The following is a 22637-nucleotide window of genomic DNA, read 5'->3' on the forward strand; positions in this document are numbered from 1 at the left end:
GCCGCTTCTCCTCTGCTTCTCTGCGCTGTGGAACACACGGTGAGTGCTCCAGACCCGGTTCCAGACCCGTTGTGGTTCATTTGTGGTACTGGACCACTTCCAGTCTTGCTGCAAGAAAGGCCAACCCGAAGAAGAAAGCATGATTCACTAACAGAACTTTGTAAAACAACATGCAGAGACCAGCTTCTGTGGAGCTGATGGAGGTTTAAGGGTTAAAATGTGGTGTTTTTCTCTTGTTTAGGTCAAAAACAGATTCCGATTCAACGCAGAACTCCAAGGACATTGCAACGTTCACCAAGATCCTGGACAGTCTTCTGGATGGATATGACAACAGGCTGAGACCTGGGCTGGGAGGTAAGACCTGGGTCTCCATGACAACCTTGTGATCCGTACAACAAGCTGAAAATAATAAATGAGCTTTAAAAATAAAACATTTCTGATGTTAATGCGATGTCTGCGGCCATCCAACCCAACTAGCAGTTTCTAACTCGCTGCAGGAGACGTGAAGCACCAGAACGAAGCAATGTGAGGATGGTACTCAGATTCATGAAACCAAGTTCCAGAGGTTTTAATTGTCACGGTGTGATGGAGGGGAGGACCCAAATGCTGGAACAGGAGCCAGAGTTGCGGAATATCAAGAAGTTTTAATGCAAGAACTGAACTGAAGGGACACAAACATGAGCAGAAGTAATGAACGGAGACAGAGGGCTGTAGATACAGACGGAACCCAAACAAGACAGATGGAATGAATAAACTAATGAGACCAGGTGAATCTACCTCGCAAGAACAAAGGCTACACAAGGAACAAGACACAAGGGAACTAAACAGGGAGGACCAGAACTAAATATGCAGAACACACATCATGACATAATTTAAGAGATCGCTAGTTATTTTCAGAGAGGAATCTGGCACTTACAACTCTGTCCCACAGCCTTTAAACACAGCTCCATCTCTTCTTCTGTGGTGAAGCGTTTCTTCTGGACGTCATTTTGTCCAGAAGTGGAAAAAAAGTGGAGAAAAACTCTGCCAAAACAGGAAATATTGGAAATACTTCCAGTAACTGTGAAGTGGGAGGGTAAACCTGACTGCCCCATCAGCTTCTTAACATGATTAATCCACATTTTAATCATGTGATTGAGTAGAATTATACTGATGTCACCGAGGTTATGTCCACCTCACCAAACATCAACGCTGATCAGATCCATGTAACGAGGCAAAACATAGTTATTTCACTGCATTTACTGCCCACAGGACCACGCTGCTAGCCAGATGGATGCCAGTACAACCCACATGACTGGAATCAACCAATCAGACAAGGTTTTTCTGACTTCAGTCCAACTTTATAACTGCTCAACCTCCCACCATAGAACTAACTTCTGCAGCCGAGGATCGGACCAGCAGGATGTCTTTGGTTGCCACCCAGCTCACATAGTACCCGACCCCTATGGCTCCTGCCTAGGTGGTGAGCCACAGGAGAGGGTCCATGTTACCCTTTCAAGATGAGCCCGATCTGCCCCACGGCAAAGGAGCAGCCACGAGGCAATGCCTCACGTGCCCCAACTCTAGAACTGGTTCCAGAGGGAGGCCCTAAGGGGGCTTAGGGAACCCTGAATCCCATGTCTTTATTCATCATCGGCATCTCTAAGCTGTGCTTCGTTTGGTCCTCACTGAGAGAGCCGTTGGCCATTGATGGCCATCTGAGCAAACGTTTCCACCACCATGTGGTGGGAGTGAAATAAAGTAAAATCAAATCATGTAAAATTTGTACCGCCCACCTCATCAGTTATACATGCTGAAGATATTTGATTATTTTTCTGTAGCTGAATATAAAATGATCATGATGAAAGTGAAAAGTCAGGGTATTCAGCATTTCCAGGACTCATGTCCATGTTTCTGTCCGTCCAGACCGAGTCACAGAGGTGGAGACCGACATTTACGTGACCAGCTTCGGGCCGGTGTCCGACACAGATATGGTGAGTTTTCATTATGTTCCTCCAGAAAGAGGTTTCCGACACATCCTCCTTCTCGTCAGAAGGTTTCATACATGTTCTCCTTCTCCAGAGGTTCTCTCACGTTCTACCTCGGACCAGGTGTCATCCACGTTCTCCCTTTAGAGAGGAAGGACTCTTCCTCCATGTTCTCCCTCTGAGGGAGAGAGAGAAGCATGAATGAGTGAATCTCATGCAAAAAATAAAACTGGTTTTAACTGGGATTAAAGAGTATGTCTTTAATCCCAGTTAGTCTGACATACTGAAGCTGTGAAAACAGATTTCAGCCACGAGCAGCTCTTTGTCAGAAACCTGCCTTCCAGTGAATATGCGGTTACTCACATTCAGTTGATAAAATCTTCAACAGACAGACCTCTGGTTGCTGTTGGAAACTAGCTGGTCCAATCAGCAGAGCGATGATACAGCAAGGGTCAGAGTATGATGTCTGATCCTCATCTGCTGTACAGATGCTGATAAATATGAATGTTATTGTAAGTTTATCAGCAAAAGCTGCTGCGTTATGTTTGTTGTCATTAAAAGTCCCGTTTCAGTCTTCTGCAAAAGCAACAAAAACAAACACAAAATGATCCAAATACAAGAATGAAGAAGAAGAGAGAGGGAAAATCCTGAAGGGGTGATCTGGTCTGTTTTCAGGGTTTAGAAGCACCAGCTGTTGATCGAGGTGTTTTCAGTCTTCTCCAGTCAATGTGATGATTCCTTCTTGGTCAGCTGTGGAATGTCGCTTCCCAGTGATCAGCTGTTTCAGCTGCACAACGTTGTCCAGGTGGTAGTCCACTTCAGTAAAACCAGAAAACACACCAAGGTGGTCAGCATTCATGTCCAATCAGAGTCCCCTGGACTCTTGGAAAAGACTCTGGACGTGCCTTTGGATCTCCAGACATCAAGGTCAACATGTGGTTTCTTCCCTGTTCAGTAACGTCTAAAGTGACATCTGGAGGGTTCAGCAGAAACCCAAGTTCCTGTTCCAGGTCTTTCTGGGGGATCAGGAGTGTGTGGATCTTTATTTTAAATAGACTAAACCCTCCCAGTCCATGGCTCACTGAGACGTCACAGAGCAGGTCTCAGGCCAGCAGAAAGAAAAGAAGTCCCTGACTTGTCAGAGTCCCAGCAGAACCTCTCAGTCTTCACATCCAGCCTGACGGCTGCCAACATAGACTTCTATCAGAAGCAGATCCACAAAGCTCCCAACACACGGCAGCTGTTCATGGCCTTTAACTGTCTTCTTTCTCCAGCAGCTGCTCAGCCTCCCGCCACGCTGACTGCAGACATGTTGGCTTCCTGTTTTACTGAAAAGGTTGCTACCATCAGGAATCACTTCTCTGAGCCTGACCAGCTCAGTCCACCACATCCAGCTAGTGGTGCCTCACTTTGCTCTTTCTGCCCTCTGAATGAGGACCAAGTCTCTAAACTTCTAGTCAACTCTAAAGCCACTAGCTGTCCTCTGGATCCGGTCCCTACCGACATCCTGCAGAGCATTTTACCTCCAATCAATCTGCAGTGACCCATATTATCATCTCCTCTCTGGAATCCGCTGTCTTTCCCTCTGTCTTCCAGCAAGCTCGGGTCACCCCGCTGCTGAAGAAACCCACACTCAACCCAGTCCAGGTTGGAAACTACCGGCTGGTCCCACTGGTGCCGTTCATGTCCACACTACTGGAGCGGGTCGTCTTCACTCTCCCAGTTCCTCCATGATAGAAACCAGTTAGATCCACATCAGTCTGGCTTTAGGCGAGGTCATTCCACTGGAACTGCTCTCCTGTCTGCTACTGGTTCCCTCCTGCTGGACCAGATCCACCTGTCAGTCCTGGTCCTGCTGGACCAGATCCACCGGTCGGTCCTGGTCCTGCTGGACCAGATCCACCGGTCGGTCCTGGTCCTGCTGGACCAGATCCACCGGTCAGTCCTCAGTCCTGCTGGACCTGTCTGCTGGTTCTGCCAACCATCAGATTCTCCTCTCCACTCTCTGAGCTCGGCATCTCTGGATCTGTCCTCTCCTGGTCCACGTCCTACCTCTCAGGAAGATCCTTCAGAGTATCCTGGTGAGGAGAAGTGTCCAGATCACATGAAAACAGGGGAGCCTCAGGGATCGGTGCTCGGCCCTCTTCTCTTTCCACTATACACCTCCTCACTCGGTGCAGTTAGAAGCTCTCATGGCTTCTCCTACCACTGCTATGCAGATGACACTCAGCTTTTGCTCTCCTTCCCACCAGACGACACAACATTTCACTGAGAATATCAGCTTGTCTTGCTGATATCTCTGCATGGATGAAGGATCGCCACCTTCAGCTCCATCTGTCCAAGACAGAGCTCATTGTCTGTCCAGCCAATCCTTCCTTACCTCCACAGATACGTGTGAAGCTCCACTCTGTCACACTTGTTCCTACGTCTGCTGCCTGGAATCTGGGTGTCATGGTGGATGACCAGCTGACCTTTAAGGTCCATGTTGCCTCGGACCTGCTGATATGCTCTCTACAACATCAAGAGAATCAGACGTACCTGACAGAACACACGACTCATCTTCTGGTTCAGGTTCTGGTCATCTCACACATTGATTACTGCAGTTCCCTACTGGCAGGTCTGCCTGCATGCTGGTTAAACCTCTGCAGATGATCCAGAACCAGCAGCGCGTCTGGTTTTTAACCAGTCCAAACTGGTTCCTGTCACTCCGCTGCTAATTGCTCTTCACTGGTTTCCAGTTGCAGAGCATCAGATTTAAAGCTTTGCTTCTAGTTTACAAAACAGTAACTGAAACGTCTCCCGTCTACCTTCACTCCCTAATCCAGACCTACACTCCCTCTCCACAGCTACGTTCCACCAGTGAAAGACGCCTCGTGTTACCACCAATACGTGGGACTAAATCACCAGCCAGACTCTTTTCCTCTGTTGTTCCACGATGGTGGAATGATCTCCCAAACTCTGTCCGCTCTGCAGAGTCCCTGTCTGCTTTTAAGACCCAGCTGAAGACTCAGCTCTTCAAGGAGAACTTCAACACTTAGTTTAGCTGTATTTATTGGAAAGTTGGAGAACTTAGCCCAGTTCTTTGCAACAAACTTTATGGTGTTAATTCAGTCTTTGTATTTTAACATAGATAATATTGTGGCGTGGGGGGGGGGGGGGGGGGGAAGCCTGGAGCAATACACATCAAAACCGGCGTCCAACTGGACTCCAGCCATTCACCAGCACTTTCCTGTGATGTTCCGACTGTTTGATTTCCTGCTTGCTTTGTTCTCACTCTCATATGTAAGTCGCTTTGGATAAACGCCTCTGCTAATGACTATAGAATAGAATAGAATAGAATAAAGATTCTGGAGATCTTTGGTCCTCAGAGAACTCATTGTCTTTATGGAACTGACTTTAAAGACCCCCACCCCATCCTGTTTTTAATGTACTGCAGCTACATGTTATTTTGTGGATTCCTCCATCCAGCTCGTGTCACATGGTTCCAGTTAAACATCTAGTTTCTGACGAGTAGAGTTGTCACAGAAACACTCATCTTGCCTTAAAAGCCTTCTTTTTCTACGGCAACAACCTGGCGCCAACGGGCCTCCTCCAAGACCACCTGCTGCTCCTCAAATATGAAAGATGGAAGTGCTTCAGATGGAGATGGGTCCTGAAGAGAACCAAGAGAACTCAAGGTTTTAATACATGTCTGCAGAACATAATTGGTTCAGATACACAAACATGGCAGGTTCAGAATCTTTCTTTAAACTCGTCTCAAGCTGGCAGAAAATTCTAAAACCTTCAGCAGAACCTCAAGTCCTACTGATAGGTCTAATTCCACCTCATCATGATGAGAATCTCCAGTTCCACCACATCATGATGATAATCTCCCGTTCCACCTCATCACTATGAGAATCTCCCGTTCCACCTCATCACCATGAGAATCTCCCGTTCCATCTCATCATGATGAGAATCTCCAGTTCCACCAAATCACCATGAGAATCTCCCGTTCCACCTCATCACCATGAGAATCTCCCGTTCCATCTCATCACCATGAGAATCTCCCGTTCCATCTCATCATGATGAGAATCTCCAGTTCCACCAAATCACCATGAGAATCTCCCGTTCCACCTCATCACCATGAGAATCTCCCGTTCCACCTCATCACTATGAGAATCTCCCGTTCCACCTCATCACTATGAGAATCTCCCGTTCCACCTCATCATGATGATTATCTCCCGTTCCACCTCATCACCATGAGAATCTCCCGTTCCACCTCATCACTATGAGAATCTCACATCCACCACATCATGATGAGAATCTCCCGTTCCACCTCATCACCATGAGAATCTCCCGTTCCACCTCATCACTATGAGAATCTCCCGTTCCACCTCATCACCATGAGAATCTCCCGTTCCACCTCATCATGATGATTATCTCCCGTTCCACCTCATCACCATGAGAATCTCCCGTTCCACCTCATCACTATGAGAATCTCCCGTTCCACCTCATCACCATGAGAATCTCCCGTTCCACCTCATCACCATGAGAATCTCACATCCACCACATCATGATGATTATCTCCCGTTCCACCTCATCACTATGACAATCTCCCGTTCCATCTCATCACCATGAGAATCTCACATCCACCACATCATGATGATTATCTCCCGTTCCACCTCATCACCATGAGAATCTCCCGTTCCACCTCATCACCATGAGAATCTCCCGTTCCACCTCATCACTATGAGAATCTCCCGTTCCATCTCATCATGATGAGAATCTCCTGTTCCACCTCATCACCATGAGAATCTCCCGTTCCACCTCATCACCATGAGAATCTCCGTTCCACCTCATCACCATGAGAATCTCCTGTTCCACCTCATCACCATGAGAATCTCCCGTTCCATCTCATCACCATGAGAATCTCACATCCACCACATCATGATGATTATCTCCCGTTCCACCTCATCACCATGAGAATCTCCCGTTCCACCTCATCACCATGAGAATCTCCCGTTCCACCTCATCACCATGAGAATCTCCCGTTCCACCTCATCACTATGAGAATCTCCCGTTCCATCTCATCATGATGAGAATCTCCAGTTCCACCTCATCACAATGAGAATCTCCCGTTCCACCTCATCACCATGAGAATCTCCGTTCCACCTCATCACCATGAGAATCTCCCGTTCCACCTCATCACCATGAGAATCTCCGTTCCACCACATCACCATGAGAATCTCCCGTTCCACCTCATCATGATGAGAATCTCCAGTTCCACCACATCACCATGAGAATCTCCCGTTCCATCTCATCATGATGAGAATCTCCAGTTCCACCTCATCACAATGAGAATCTCCCGTTCCACCTCATCACGTTGAGAATCTCCGTTCCACCTCATCACCATGAGAATCTCCCGTTCCATCTCATCATGATGAGAATCTCCAGTTCCACCTCATATCCATGAGAATCCCCCGTTCCACCTCATCACCATGAAAATCTCCCGTTAAACGTCATCACCATGAGAATCTCCCGTTCCACCTCATCACTATGAGAATCTCACATCCACCACATCATGATGAGAATCTCCCGTTCCACCTCATCACCATGAGAATCTCCCGTTCCACCTCATCACTATGAGAATCTCCCGTTCCACCTCATCACCATGAGAATCTCCCGTTCCACCTCATCATGATGATTATCTCCCGTTCCACCTCATCACCATGAGAATCTCCCGTTCCACCTCATCACTATGAGAATCTCCCGTTCCACCTCATCACCATGAGAATCTCCCGTTCCACCTCATCACCATGAGAATCTCACATCCACCACATCATGATGATTATCTCCCGTTCCACCTCATCACTATGACAATCTCCCGTTCCATCTCATCACCATGAGAATCTCACATCCACCACATCATGATGATTATCTCCCGTTCCACCTCATCACCATGAGAATCTCCCGTTCCACCTCATCACCATGAGAATCTCCCGTTCCACCTCATCACTATGAGAATCTCCCGTTCCATCTCATCATGATGAGAATCTCCTGTTCCACCTCATCACCATGAGAATCTCCCGTTCCACCTCATCACCATGAGAATCTCCGTTCCACCTCATCACCATGAGAATCTCCTGTTCCACCTCATCACCATGAGAATCTCCCGTTCCATCTCATCACCATGAGAATCTCACATCCACCACATCATGATGATTATCTCCCGTTCCACCTCATCACCATGAGAATCTCCCGTTCCACCTCATCACCATGAGAATCTCCCGTTCCACCTCATCACCATGAGAATCTCCCGTTCCACCTCATCACTATGAGAATCTCCCGTTCCATCTCATCATGATGAGAATCTCCAGTTCCACCTCATCACAATGAGAATCTCCCGTTCCACCTCATCACCATGAGAATCTCCGTTCCACCTCATCACCATGAGAATCTCCCGTTCCACCTCATCACCATGAGAATCTCCGTTCCACCACATCACCATGAGAATCTCCCGTTCCACCTCATCATGATGAGAATCTCCAGTTCCACCACATCACCATGAGAATCTCCCGTTCCATCTCATCATGATGAGAATCTCCAGTTCCACCTCATCACAATGAGAATCTCCCGTTCCACCTCATCACGTTGAGAATCTCCGTTCCACCTCATCACCATGAGAATCTCCCGTTCCATCTCATCATGATGAGAATCTCCAGTTCCACCTCATATCCATGAGAATCCCCCGTTCCACCTCATCACCATGAAAATCTCCCGTTAAACGTCATCACCATGAGAATCTCCCGTTAAACCTCATCACTATGAGAATCTCACATCCACCACATCATGATGATAATCTCCTGTTCCACCTCATCACCATGAGAATCTCCCGTTCCACCTCATCACCATGAGAATCTCCCGCTCCACCTCATCACCAAGAGAATCTCCCGTTCCACCACATCACCATGAGAATCTCCCGTTCCACCACATCACCATGAGAATCTCCCGTTCCACCACATCACCATGAGAATCTCCCGTTCCACCACATCACCATGAGAATCTCCCGTTCCACCACATCACTTTGAGAATCTCCCGTTCCACCACATCACCATGAGAATCTCCCGTTCCACCACATCACCATGAGAATCTCCCGTTCCACCACATCACCATGAGAATCTCCCGTTCCACCACATCACCATGAGAATCTCTGTTCCACCTCATCACCATGAGAATCTCCCGTTCCACCACATCACCATGAGAATCTCCCGTTCCACCTCATCACCATGAGAATCTCCCGTTCCACCACATCACTTTGAGAATCTCCCGTTCCACCACATCACCATGAGAATCTCCCGTTCCACCTCATCAGAATGAGAATCTCCCGTTCCACCTCATCACCATGAGAATCTCCCGTTCCACCTCATCACCATGACAATCTCCCGTTCCACCACATCACCATGAGAATCTCCCGTTCCACCTCATCACCATGAGAATCTCCCGTTCCACCTCATCACCATGAGAATCTCCCGTTCCACCTCATCACCATGAGAATCTCCCGTTCCACCTCATCACCATGAGAATCTCCCGTTCCACCTCATCACCATGAGAATCTCCCGTTCCACCCCATCACCATGAGAATCTCCCGCTCCACCTCATCACCATGAGAATCTCCCGTTCCACCTCATCACCATGAGAATCTCACATCCACCACATCATGATGATAATCTCCTGTTCCACCACGTCACCATGAGAATCTCCCGTTCCACCTCATCACTATGAGAATCTCCCGTTCCACCGCAACACCATGAGAATCTCCCGTTCCACCTCATCACTATGACAATCTCCCGTTCCACCACATCACCATGAGAATCTCCCGTTCCACCTCATCAAATAATCTCCCGCTCCACCTCATCACCATGAGAATCTCCCGTTCCACCACATCACCATGAGAATCTCCCGTTCCACCTCATCACTATGACAATCTCCCGTTCCACCACATCATGATGAGAATCTCCCGTTCCACCTCATCACTATGACAATCTCCCGTTCCACCACATCATGATGAGAATCTCCCGTTCCACCTCATCACTATGACAATCTCCCGTTCCACCACATCACCATGAGAATCTCCCGTTCCACCTCATCAAATAATCTCCCGCTCCACCTCATCACCATGAGAATCTCCCGTTCCACCACATCACCATGAGAATCTCCCGTTCCACCTCATCACTATGACAATCTCCCGTTCCACCTCATCATGATGAGAATCTCCCGTTCCACCTCATCATGATGAGAATCTCCCGTTCCACCTCATCACCATGAGAATCTCCCGTTCCACCTCATCACCATGAGAATCTCCCGTTCCACCTCATCACCATGTGGATCTCCCGTTCCACCTCATCATGATGAGAATCTCCTGTTCCACCTCATCACCATGAGAATCTCCCGTTCCACCTCATCACCATGAGAATCTCTTTTCCACCACATCACCATGAGAATCTCCCGTTCCACCTCATCATGATGAGAATCTCCCGTTCCACCTCATCACCATGAGAATCTCCCGTTCCACCACATCACCATGAGAATCTCCCGTTCCACCTCATCACCATGAGGATCTCCCGTTCCACCTCATCATGATGAGAATCTCCTGTTCCACCTCATCACCATGAGAATCTCCCGTTCCACCTCATCACCATGAGAATCTCACATCCACCACATCATGATGATAATCTCCCGTTCCACCTCATCACCATGAGAATCTCCCGTTGCACCTCATCACTATGAGAATCTCACATCCACCACATCATGATGATAATCTCCTGTTCCACCTCATCACCATGAGAATCTCCCATTCCACCTCATCCCCATGAGAATCTCCCGTTCCACCTCATCACCATGAGAATCTCACATCCACCACATCATGATGATAATCTCATGTTCCACCACATCACCTTGAGAATCTCTGTTCCACCACATCACCATGAGAATCTCCCGTTCCACCTCATCGTGATGAGAATCTCCCGTTCCACCTCATCACCATGAGAATCTCCCGTTCCACCTCATCACCATGAGAATCTCCCGTTCCACCTCATCACCATGAGAATCTCCCGTTCCACGTCATCACCATGAGAATCTCCCGTTCCACCCCATCACCATGAGAATCTCCCGCTCCACCTCATCACCATGAGAATCTCCCGTTCCACCTCATCACCATGAGAATCTCACATCCACCACATCATGATGATAATCTCCTGTTCCACCACATCACCATGAGAATCTCCCGTTCCACCTCATCACTATGAGAATCTCCCGTTCCACCTCAACACCATGAGAATCTCCCGTTCCACCTCATCACCATGAGAATCTCTGTTCCACCTCATCACCATGAGAATCTCCCGTTCCACCTCATCAAATAATCTCCCGCTCCACCTCATCACCATGAGAATCTCTGTTCCACCACATCACCATGAGAATCTCCCGTTCCACCTCATCACTATGACAATCTCCCGTTCCACCACATCACCATGAGAATCTCCCGTTCCACCTCATCACTATGACAATCTCCCGTTCCACCTCATCATGATGAGAATCTCCCGTTCCACCTCATCACCATGAGAATCTCCCGTTCCACCTCATCACCATGTGGATCTCCCGTTCCACCTCATCATGATGAGAATCTCCTGTTCCACCTCATCACCATGAGAATCTCCCGTTCCACCTCATCACCATGAGAATCTCTTTTCCACCCCATCACCATGAGAATCTCCCGTTCCACCTCATCACCATGTGGATCTCCCGTTCCACCTCATCATGATGAGAATCTCCTGTTCCACCTCATCACCATGAGAATCTCCCGTTCCACCTCATCACCATGAGGATCTCCCGTTCCACCTCATCATGATGAGAATCTCCTGTTCCACCTCATCACCATGAGAATCTCACATCCACCACATCATGATGATAATCTCCCGTTCCACCTCATCACCATGAGAATCTCCCGTTGCACCTCATCACTATGAGAATCTCACATCCACCACATCATGATGATAATCTCCTGTTCCACCTCATCACCATGAGAATCTCCCATTCCACCTCATCCCCATGAGAATCTCCCGTTCCACCTCATCACCATGAGAATCTCACATCCACCACATCATGATGATAATCTCATGTTCCACCACATCACCTTGAGAATCTCTGTTCCACCACATCACCATGAGAATCTCCCGTTCCACCTCATCACCATGAGAATCTCCCGTTCCACCACATCACCATGAGAATCTCCCGTTCCACCACATCACTTTGAGAATCTCCCGTTCCACCACATCACCATGAGAATCTCCCGTTCCACCTCATCACCATGAGAATCTCCCGTTCCACCTCATCACCATGAGAATCTCCCGTTCCACCTCATCAAATAATCTCCCGCTCCACCTCATCACCATGAGAATCTCCCGTTCCACCACATCACCATGAGAATCTCCCGTTCCACCTCATCACCATGACAATCTCCCGTTCCACCACATCACCATGAGAATCTCCCGTTCCACCTCATCATGATGAGAATCTCCCGTTCCACCTCATCACCATGAGAATCTCCCGTTCCACCTCATCACCATGACAATCTCCCGTTCCACCACATCACCATGAGAATCTCCCGTTCCACCTCATCATGATGAGAATCTCCCGTTCCACCTCATCACCATGAGAATCTCCCGTTCCACCTCATCACCATGAGAATCTCCCGTTCCACCTCATCACCATGAGAATCTCCCGTTCCACCTCATCACTATGAGGATCTCCCGTTCCACCTCATCATGATGAGAATCTCCTGTTCCACCTCATCACCATGAGAATCTCCCGTTCCACCTCATCACCATGACAATCTCACATCCACCACATTATGATGATAATCTCCCGTTCCACCTCATCACCATGAGAATCTCCCGTTCCAATTCATCACCATGAGAATCTCCCGTTCCAATTCATCACCATGAGGATTTCCCGTTCCACCTCATATCCATGAGAATCCCCCATTCCACCTCATCACAATAAAAATCTCCTCTTCTACCTCATCACCATGAGAATCTCCCGTTCCACTTCGTCAACATGAGAATCTCCCGTTCCAATTCATCACCATGAGAATCTCCGACTCCAACTCATATCCATGAGAATCCCCCATTCCACCTCATCACAATAAAAATCTCCTCTTCTACCTCATCACCATGAGAATCTCCCGTTCCACCTCATATCCATGAGAATCTCCCGTTCCACCTCATCACGATGAGAATCTCCCGTTCCACCTCATCACCATGAGAATCTCCCGTTCCACCTCATATCCATGAGAATCTCCCGTCAAACCTCATCACCATGAGAATCTCCCGTTCCACCTCATCACCATGAGAGACTCCCGTTCCACCACATCACCATGAGAATCTCCTTTTCTACCTCATCACCATGAGAATCTCCTATTCCAACTCATATCCATGAGAATCCCCCGTTCCACCTCATCACCATGAAAATCTCCCGTTAAACGTCATCACCATGAAAATCTCCCGTTAAACGTCATCACCATGAAAATCTCCCGTTACACCTCATCACCATGAGAATCTCCAGTTCCACCTCATCACCATGAGAATCTCCCGTTGAACCTCATCATGAGTAGAATCTCCCGTTCCACCTCATCACCATGAGAATCTCCCGTTCCACCTCATAACCATGAGAATCTCCCGTTCCACCTCATCATGATGAGAATCTCTTGTTCCACCTCATCACCATGAGAATCTCCCGTTCCACCTCATCACCATGAGAATCTCACATCCACCACATCATGATGATAATCTCCCGTTCCACCTCATCACCATGAGAATCTCCTGTTCCACCACATCACCATGAGAATCTCCCGTTCAACCTCATCACTATGAGAATCTCCCGTTCCACCTCATCACCATGAGAATCTCCCGTTCCACCTCATCACCATTAGAATCTCTGTTCCATCTCATCATGATGAGAATCTCCAGTTCCACCACATCGCCATGAGAATCTCCCGTTCCATCTCATCATGATGAGAATCTCCAGTTCCACCACATCGCCATGAGAATCTCCCGTTCCAGCTCATCACCATGAGAATCTCCCGTTCCACCTCATCACCATTAGAATCTCTGTTCCATCTCATCATGATGAGAATCTCCAGTTCCACCACATCACCATGAGAATCTCCCGTTCCACCTCATCACCATGAGAATCTCCGTTCCACCTCATCACCATGAGAATCTCCCGTTCCACCTCATCACCATGAGAATCTCCGTTCCACCTCATCACCATGAGAATCTCCCGTTCCATCTCATCATGATGAGAATCTCCAGTTCCACCACATCACCATGAGAATCTCCCGTTCCATCTCATCATGATGAGAATCTCCAGTTCCACCTCATCACAGTGAAAATCTCCCGTTCCACCTCATCACCTTGAGAATCTGCGTTCCACCTCATCACCATGAGAATCTCCCATTCCACCTCATCACCATGAGAATCAACCGTTCCACCTCAATACCACGAGAATTTTCCGTTCCAACTCATCACCATCAGAATCTCCCGTTCCACCTCATCACCATGAGAATCTCATGTTCCACCTCATCATGATGAGAATATCCCGTTCCACCTCATCACCATGAGAATCTCCCGTTCAACCTCATCACCATGAGAATCTCCCGTTCCACCTCATCACCATGAGAATCTCCCGTTCCATCTCATCATGATGAGAATCTCCAGTTCCACCACATCACCATGAGAATCTCCCGTTCCATCTCATCATGATGAGAATCTCCAGTTCCACCTCATCACAGTGAAAATCTCCCGTTCCACCTCATCACCTTGAGAATCTGCGTTCCACCTCATCACCATGAGAATCTCCTGTTCCACCACATCACCATGAGAATCTCCCGTCCCACCTCATCACCATGAGAATCTCACACCCACCACATCATGATGATGATCTCCCGTTCCACCTCAACACCATGAGAATCTCCCGTTCCACCTCATCACTATGAGAATCTCACATCCACCACATCATGATGATAATCTCCTGTTCCACCTCATCACCATGAGAATCTCACATCCACCACATCATGATGATAATCTCCTGTTCCACCTCATCACCATGAGAATCTCCCATTCCACCTCATCCCCATGAGAATCTCCCGTTCCACCTCATCACCATGAGAATCTCACATCCACCACATCATGATGATAATCTCATGTTCCACCACATCATGATGATAATCTCCTCTTCCACCTCATCACCATGAGAATCTCACATCCACCACATCATGATGATAATCTCCTGTTCCACCTCATCACCATGAGAATCTCCCATTCCACCTCATCCCCATGAGAATCTCCCGTTCCACCTCATCACCATGAGAATCTCACATCCACCACATCATGATGATAATCTCATGTTCCACCACATCACCTTGAGAATCTCTGTTCCACCACATCACCATGATAATCTCCTGTTCCACCTCATCACCATGAGAATCTCCCATTCCACCTCATCCCCATGAGAATCTCCCGTTCCACCTCATCACCATGAGAATCTCACATCCACCACATCATGATGATAATCTCATGTTCCACCACATCACCTTGAGAATCTCTGTTCCACCACATCACCATGAGAATCTCCCGTTCCACCTCATCACCATGAGAATCTCCCGTTCCACCACATCACCATGAGAATCTCCCGTTCCACCACATCACTTTGAGAATCTCCCGTTCCACCACATCACCATGAGAATCTCCCGTTCCACCTCATCACCATGAGAATCTCCCGTTCCACCTCATCACCATGAGAATCTCCCGTTCCACCTCATCACCATGAGGATCTCCCGTTCCACCTCATCATGATGAGAATCTCCCGTTCCACCACATCACCATGACAATCTCCCGTTCCACCTCATCACCATGAGGATCTCCCGTTCCACCTCATCATGATGAGAATCTCCTGTTCCACCTCATCACCATGAGAATCTCCCGTTCCACCTCATCACCATGACAATCTCACATCCACCACATTATGATGATAATCTCCCGTTCCACCTCATCACCATGAGAATCTCCCGTTCCACCTCATCACCATGAGAATCTCCCGTTCCACCTCATCACCATGAGGATCTCCCGTTCCACCTCATCATGATGAGAATCTCCTGTTCCACCTCATCACCATGAGAATCTCCCGTTCCAATTCATCACCATGAGAATCTCCCGTTCCAATTCATCACCATGAGGATTTCCCGTTCCACCTCATCACAATAAAAATCTCCTCTTCTACCTCATCACCATGAGAATCTCCCGTTCCAATTCATCACCATGACAATCTCCCGTTCCACCACATCACCATGAGAATCTCCCGTTCCACCTCATCATGATGAGAATCTCCCGTTCCACCTCATCACCATGAGAATCTCCCGTTCCACCTCATCACCATGACAATCTCCCGTTCCACCACATCACCATGAGAATCTCCCGTTCCACCTCATCATGATGAGAATCTCCCGTTCCACCTCATCACCATGAGAATCTCCCGTTCCACCTCATCACCATGAGAATCTCCCGTTCCACCTCATCACCATGAGAATCTCCCGTTCCACCTCATCACCATGAGGATCTCCCGTTCCACCTCATCATGATGAGAATCTCCTGTTCCACCTCATCACCATGAGAATCTCCCGTTCCACCTCATCACCATGACAATCTCACATCCACCACATTATGATGATAATCTCCCGTTCCACCTCATCACCATGAGAATCTCCCGTTCCAATTCATCACCATGAGAATCTCCCGTTCCAATTCATCACCATGAGGATTTCCCGTTCCACCTCATATCCATGAGAATCCCCCATTCCACCTCATCACAATAAAAATCTCCTCTTCTACCTCATCACCATGAGAATCTCCCGTTCCACTTCGTCACCATGAGAATCTCCCGTTCCAATTCATCACCATGAGAATCTCCGACTCCAACTCATATCCATGAGAATCCCCCATTCCACCTCATCACAATAAAAATCTCCTCTTCTACCTCATCACCATGAGAATCTCCCGTTCCACCCCGTCACCATGAGAATCTCCAGTTCCACCTCATCACCATGAGAATCTCCCGTTCCACCTCATCACCATGACAATCTCCCGTTCCACCACATCACCATGAGAATCTCCCGTTCCACCTCATCATGATGAGAATCTCCCGTTCCACCTCATCACCATGAGAATCTCCCGTTCCACCTCATCACCATGAGAATCTCCCGTTCCACCTCATCACCATGAGAATCTCCCGTTCCACCTCATCACCATGAGGATCTCCCGTTCCACCTCATCGTGATGAGAATCTCCTGTTCCACCTCATCACCATGAGAATCTCCCGTTCCACCTCATCACCATGACAATCTCACATCCACCACATTATGATGATAATCTCACGTTCCACCTCATCACCATGAGAATCTCCCGTTCCAATTCATCACCATGAGAATCTCCCGTTCCAATTCATCACCATGAGGATTTCCCGTTCCACCTCATATCCATGAGAATCCCCCATTCCACCTCATCACAATAAAAATCTCCTCTTCTACCTCATCACCATGAGAATCTCCCGTTCCACTTCGTCACCATGAGAATCTCCCGTTCCAATTCATCACCATGAGAATCTCCGACTCCAACTCATATCCATGAGAATCCCCCATTCCACCTCATCACAATAAAAATCTCCTCTTCTACCTCATCACCATGAGAATCTCCCGTTCCACCCCGTCACCATGAGAATCTCCAGTTCCACCTCATCACCATGAGAATCTCCCGTTCCACCTCATCACCATGAGAATCTCCCGTTCCACCTCATATCCATGAGAATCTCCCGTTCCACCTCATCACCATGAGAATCTCCCGTTCCACCTCATCACCATGAGAATCTCCCGTTCCACCTCATATCCATGAGAATCTCCCGTCAAACCTCATCACCATGAGAATCTCCCGTTCCACCTCATCACCATGAGAGACTCCCGTTCCACCACATCACCATGAGAATCTCCTTTTCTACCTCATCACCATGAGAATCTCCTATTCCAACTCATATCCATGAGAATCCCCCGTTCCACCTCATCACCATGAAAATCTCCCGTTAAACGTCATCACCATGAAAATCTCCCGTTACACCTCATCTACATGAGAATCTCCAGTTCCACCTCATCACCATGAGAATCTCCCGTTCCACCTCATCATGAGTAGAATCTCCCGTTCCACCTCATCACCATGAGAATCTCCCGTTCCACCTCATAACCATGAGAATCTCCCGTTCCACCTCATCATGATGAGAATCTCTTGTTCCACCTCATCACCATGAGAATCTCCCGTTCCACCTCATCACCATGAGAATCTCACATCCACCACATCACCATGAGAATCTCCCGTTCCACCTCATCAAATAATCTCCCGCTCCACCTCATCACCATGAGAATCTCCCGTTCCACCACATCACCATGAGAATCTCCCGTTCCACCTCATCACTATGACAATCTCCCATTCCACCACATCACCATGAGAATCTCCCGTTCCACCTCATCATGATGAGAATCTCCCGTTCCACCTCATCACCATGAGAATCTCTGTTCCACCACATCACCATGAGAATCTCCCGTTCCACCACATCACCATGAGAATCTCCCGTTCCACCACATCACCATGAGAATCTCCCGTTCCACCACATCACTTTGAGAATCTCCCGTTCCACCAACATCACCATGAGAATCTCCCGTTCCACCTCATCACCATGAGAATCTCCCGTTCCACCTCATCACCATGAGAATCTCCCGTTCCACCTCATCAAATAATCTCCCGCTCCACCTCATCACCATGAGAATCTCCCGTTCCACCACATCACCATGAGAATCTCCCGTTCCACCTCATCACCATGACAATCTCCCGTTCCACCACATCACCATGAGAATCTCCCGTTCCACCTCATCATGATGAGAATCTCCCGTTCCACCTCATCACCATGAGAATCTCCCGTTCCACCTCATCACCATGAGAATCTCCCGTTCCACCTCATCACCATGAGGATCTCCCGTTCCACCTCATCATGATGAGAATCTCCCGTTCCACTTCATCATCATGAGAATCTCCCGTTCCACCTCATCACCATGAGAATCTCACATCCACCACATCATGATGATGATCTCCCGTTCCACCTCAACACCATGAGAATCTCCCGTTCCACCTCATCACCATGAGAATCTCACATCCACCACATCATGATGATAATCTCCCGTTCCACCTGATCACCATGAGAATCTCCCGTTGCACCTCATCACTATGAGAATCTCACATCCACCACATCATGATGATAATCTCCTGTTCCACCACATCACCATGAGAATCTCCCGTTCCACCTCATCACTATGAGAATCTCCCGTTCCACCTCAACACCATGAGAATATCCCGTTCCACCTCATCACCATGAGAATCTCCCGTTCCACCTCATCACCATGAGAATCTCCTGTTCCACCACATCACCATGAGAATCTCCCGTTCCACCTCATCAAATAATCTCCCGCTCCACCTCATCATCATGAGAATCTCCCGTTCCACCACATCACCATGAGAATCTCCCGTTCCACCTCATCACTATGACAATCTCCCGTTCCACCACATCACCATGAGAATCTCCCGTTCCACCTCATCACCATGAGAATCTCCCGTTCCACCTCATCATGATGAGAATCTCCCGTTCCACCTCATCACCATGAGAATCTCCCGTTCCACCTCATCACCATGAGAATCTCCCGTTCCACCTCATCACCATGAGAATCTCACATCCACCACATCATGATGATAATCTGCCGTTCCACCTCATCACCATGAGAATCTCCCGTTCCACCTCATCACCATGAGAATCTCCCGTTCCACCACATCACCATGAGAATCTCCCGTTCCACCTCATCACCATGAGAATCTCCCGTTCCACCTCATCACCATGAGAATCTCCCGTTCCATCTCATCATGATGAGAATCTCCAGTTCCACCACATCACCATGAGAATCTCCCGTTCCATCTCATCATGATGAGAATCTCCAGTTCCACCTCATCACAGTGAAAATCTCCCGTTCCACCACATCACCATGAGAATCTCCCGTTCCACCTCATCAGAATGAGAATCTCCCGTTCCACCTCATCACCATGAGAATCTCCCGTTCCACCTCATCACCATGACAATCTCCCGTTCCACCTCATCACCTTGAGAATCTGCGTTCCACCTCATCACCATGAGAATCTCCTGTTCCACCACATCACCATGAGAATCTCCCGTCCCACCTCATCACCATGAGAATCTCACACCCACCACATCATGATGATGATCTCCCGTTCCACCTCAACACCATGAGAATCTCCCGTTCCACCTCATCACTATGAGAATCTCACATCCACCACATCATGATGATAATCTCCTGTTCCACCACATCATGATGATAATCTCCTCTTCCACCTCATCACCATGAGAATCTCACATCCACCACATCATGATGATAATCTCCTGTTCCACCTCATCACCATGAGAATCTCCCATTCCACCTCATCACCATGAGAATCTCCCGTTCCACCTCATCACCATGAGAATCTCACATCCACCACATCATGATGATAATCTCATGTTCCACCACATCACCTTGAGAATCTCTGTTCCACCACATCACCATGAGAATCTCCCGTTCCACCTCATCACCATGAGAATCTCCCGTTCCACCACATCACCATGAGAATCTCCCGTTCCACCACATCACTTTGAGAATCTCCCGTTCCACCAACATCACCATGAGAATCTCCCGTTCCACCTCATCACCATGAGAATCTCCCGTTCCACCTCATCACCATGAGAATCTCCCGTTCCACCTCATCAAATAATCTCCCGCTCCACCTCATCACCATGAGAATCTCCCGTTCCACCACATCACCATGAGAATCTCCCGTTCCACCTCATCACCATGACAATCTCCCGTTCCACCACATCACCATGAGAATCTCCCGTTCCACCTCATCATGATGAGAATCTCCCGTTCCACCTCATCACCATGAGAATCTCCCGTTCCACCTCATCACCATGAGAATCTCCCGTTCCACCACATCACCATGAGAATCTCCCGTTCCACCTCATCACCATGACAATCTCCCGTTCCACCACATCACCATGAGAATCTCCCGTTCCACCTCATCATGATGAGAATCTCCCGTTCCACCTCATCATGATGAGAATCTCCCGTTCCACCTCATCACCATGAGAATCTCCCGTTCCACCTCATCACCATGAGAATCTCACATCCACCACATCATGATGATGATCTCCCGTTCCACCTCAACACCATGAGAATCTCCCGTTCCACCTCATCACCATGAGAATCTCACATCCACCACATCATGATGATAATCTCCCGTTCCACCTCATCACCATGAGAATCTCCCGTTGCACCTCATCACTATGAGAATCTCACATCCACCACATCATGATGATAATCTCCTGTTCCAGCACATCACCATGAGAATCTCCCGTTCCACCTCATCACTATGAGAATCTCCCGTTCCACCTCAACACCATGAGAATCTCCCGTTCCACCTCATCACCATGAGAATCTCTGTTCCACCTCATCACCATGAGAATCTCCTGTTCCACCACATCACCATGAGAATCTCCGTTCCACCTCATCACCATGAGAATCTCCTCTTCCACCTCATCACCATGAGAATCTCACATCCACCACATCATGATGATAATCTCCCGTTCCACCTCATCACCATGAGAATCTCCCGTTCCACCTCATCACCATGAGAATCTCCCGTTCCACCACATCACCATGAGAATCTCCTGTTCCACCACATCACCATGAGAATCTCCCGTTCCACCTCATCAAATAATCTCCCGCTCCACCTCATCACCATGAGAATCTCCCGTTCCACCACATCACCATGAGAATCTCCCGTTCCACCTCATCACTATGACAATCTCCCATTCCACCACATCACCATGAGAATCTCCCGTTCCACCTCATCATGATGAGAATCTCCCGTTCCACCTCATCACCATGAGAATCTCCCGTTCCACCTCATCACCATGAGAATCTCCCGTTCCACCTCATCACCATGAGAATCTCCCGTTCCACCTCATCACCATGAGAATCTCACATCCACCACATCATGATGATAATCTGCCGTTCCACCTCATCACCATGAGAATCTCCCGTTCCACCTCATCACCATGAGAATCTCCCGTTCCACCACATCACCATGAGAATCTCCCGTTCCACCTCATCACCATGAGAATCTCCCGTTCCACCTCATCACCATGAGAATCTCACATCCACCACATCATGATGATAATCTCCCGTTCCACCTCATCACCATGAGAATCTCCCGTTCCACCTCATCACCATGAGAATCTCCCGTTCCACCACATCACCATGAGAATCTCCCGTTCCACCTCATCACCATGAGAATCTCCTGTTCCACCACATCACCATGAGAATCTCCCGTTCCACCTCATCACCATGAGAATCTCCTGTTCCACCACATCACCATGAGAATATCCCGTTCCACCACATCACCATGAGAATCTCCCGTTCCACCTCATCACAATGACAAT

General features: G+C 48.3%; 1 protein-coding gene across 1 annotated transcript in view; it reads left to right on the forward strand.

The window, feature by feature from the left end:
* Positions 1-245: 245 nt before the first annotated feature.
* The window catches only part of gabra2a (gamma-aminobutyric acid type A receptor subunit alpha2a), a gene marked incomplete at its 3' end in the record, with an annotated part of 67049 nt that continues 44657 nt past the window's right edge, over positions 246-22637 (forward strand). Inside the window, exons 1-2 of the mRNA XM_079261956.1 lie at positions 246-354; positions 1906-1973. Coding sequence (XP_079118082.1) covers positions 1971-1973 — 3 coding nt within the window. The 5' untranslated portion in view covers positions 246-354; positions 1906-1970. The remainder of the gene's footprint in view (positions 355-1905; positions 1974-22637) is intronic.

This window comes from Telmatherina bonti (assembly GCF_933228915.1).
Source record: "Telmatherina bonti genome assembly, chromosome: 22".
Lineage (NCBI taxonomy): Eukaryota > Metazoa > Chordata > Actinopteri > Atheriniformes > Telmatherinidae > Telmatherina > Telmatherina bonti.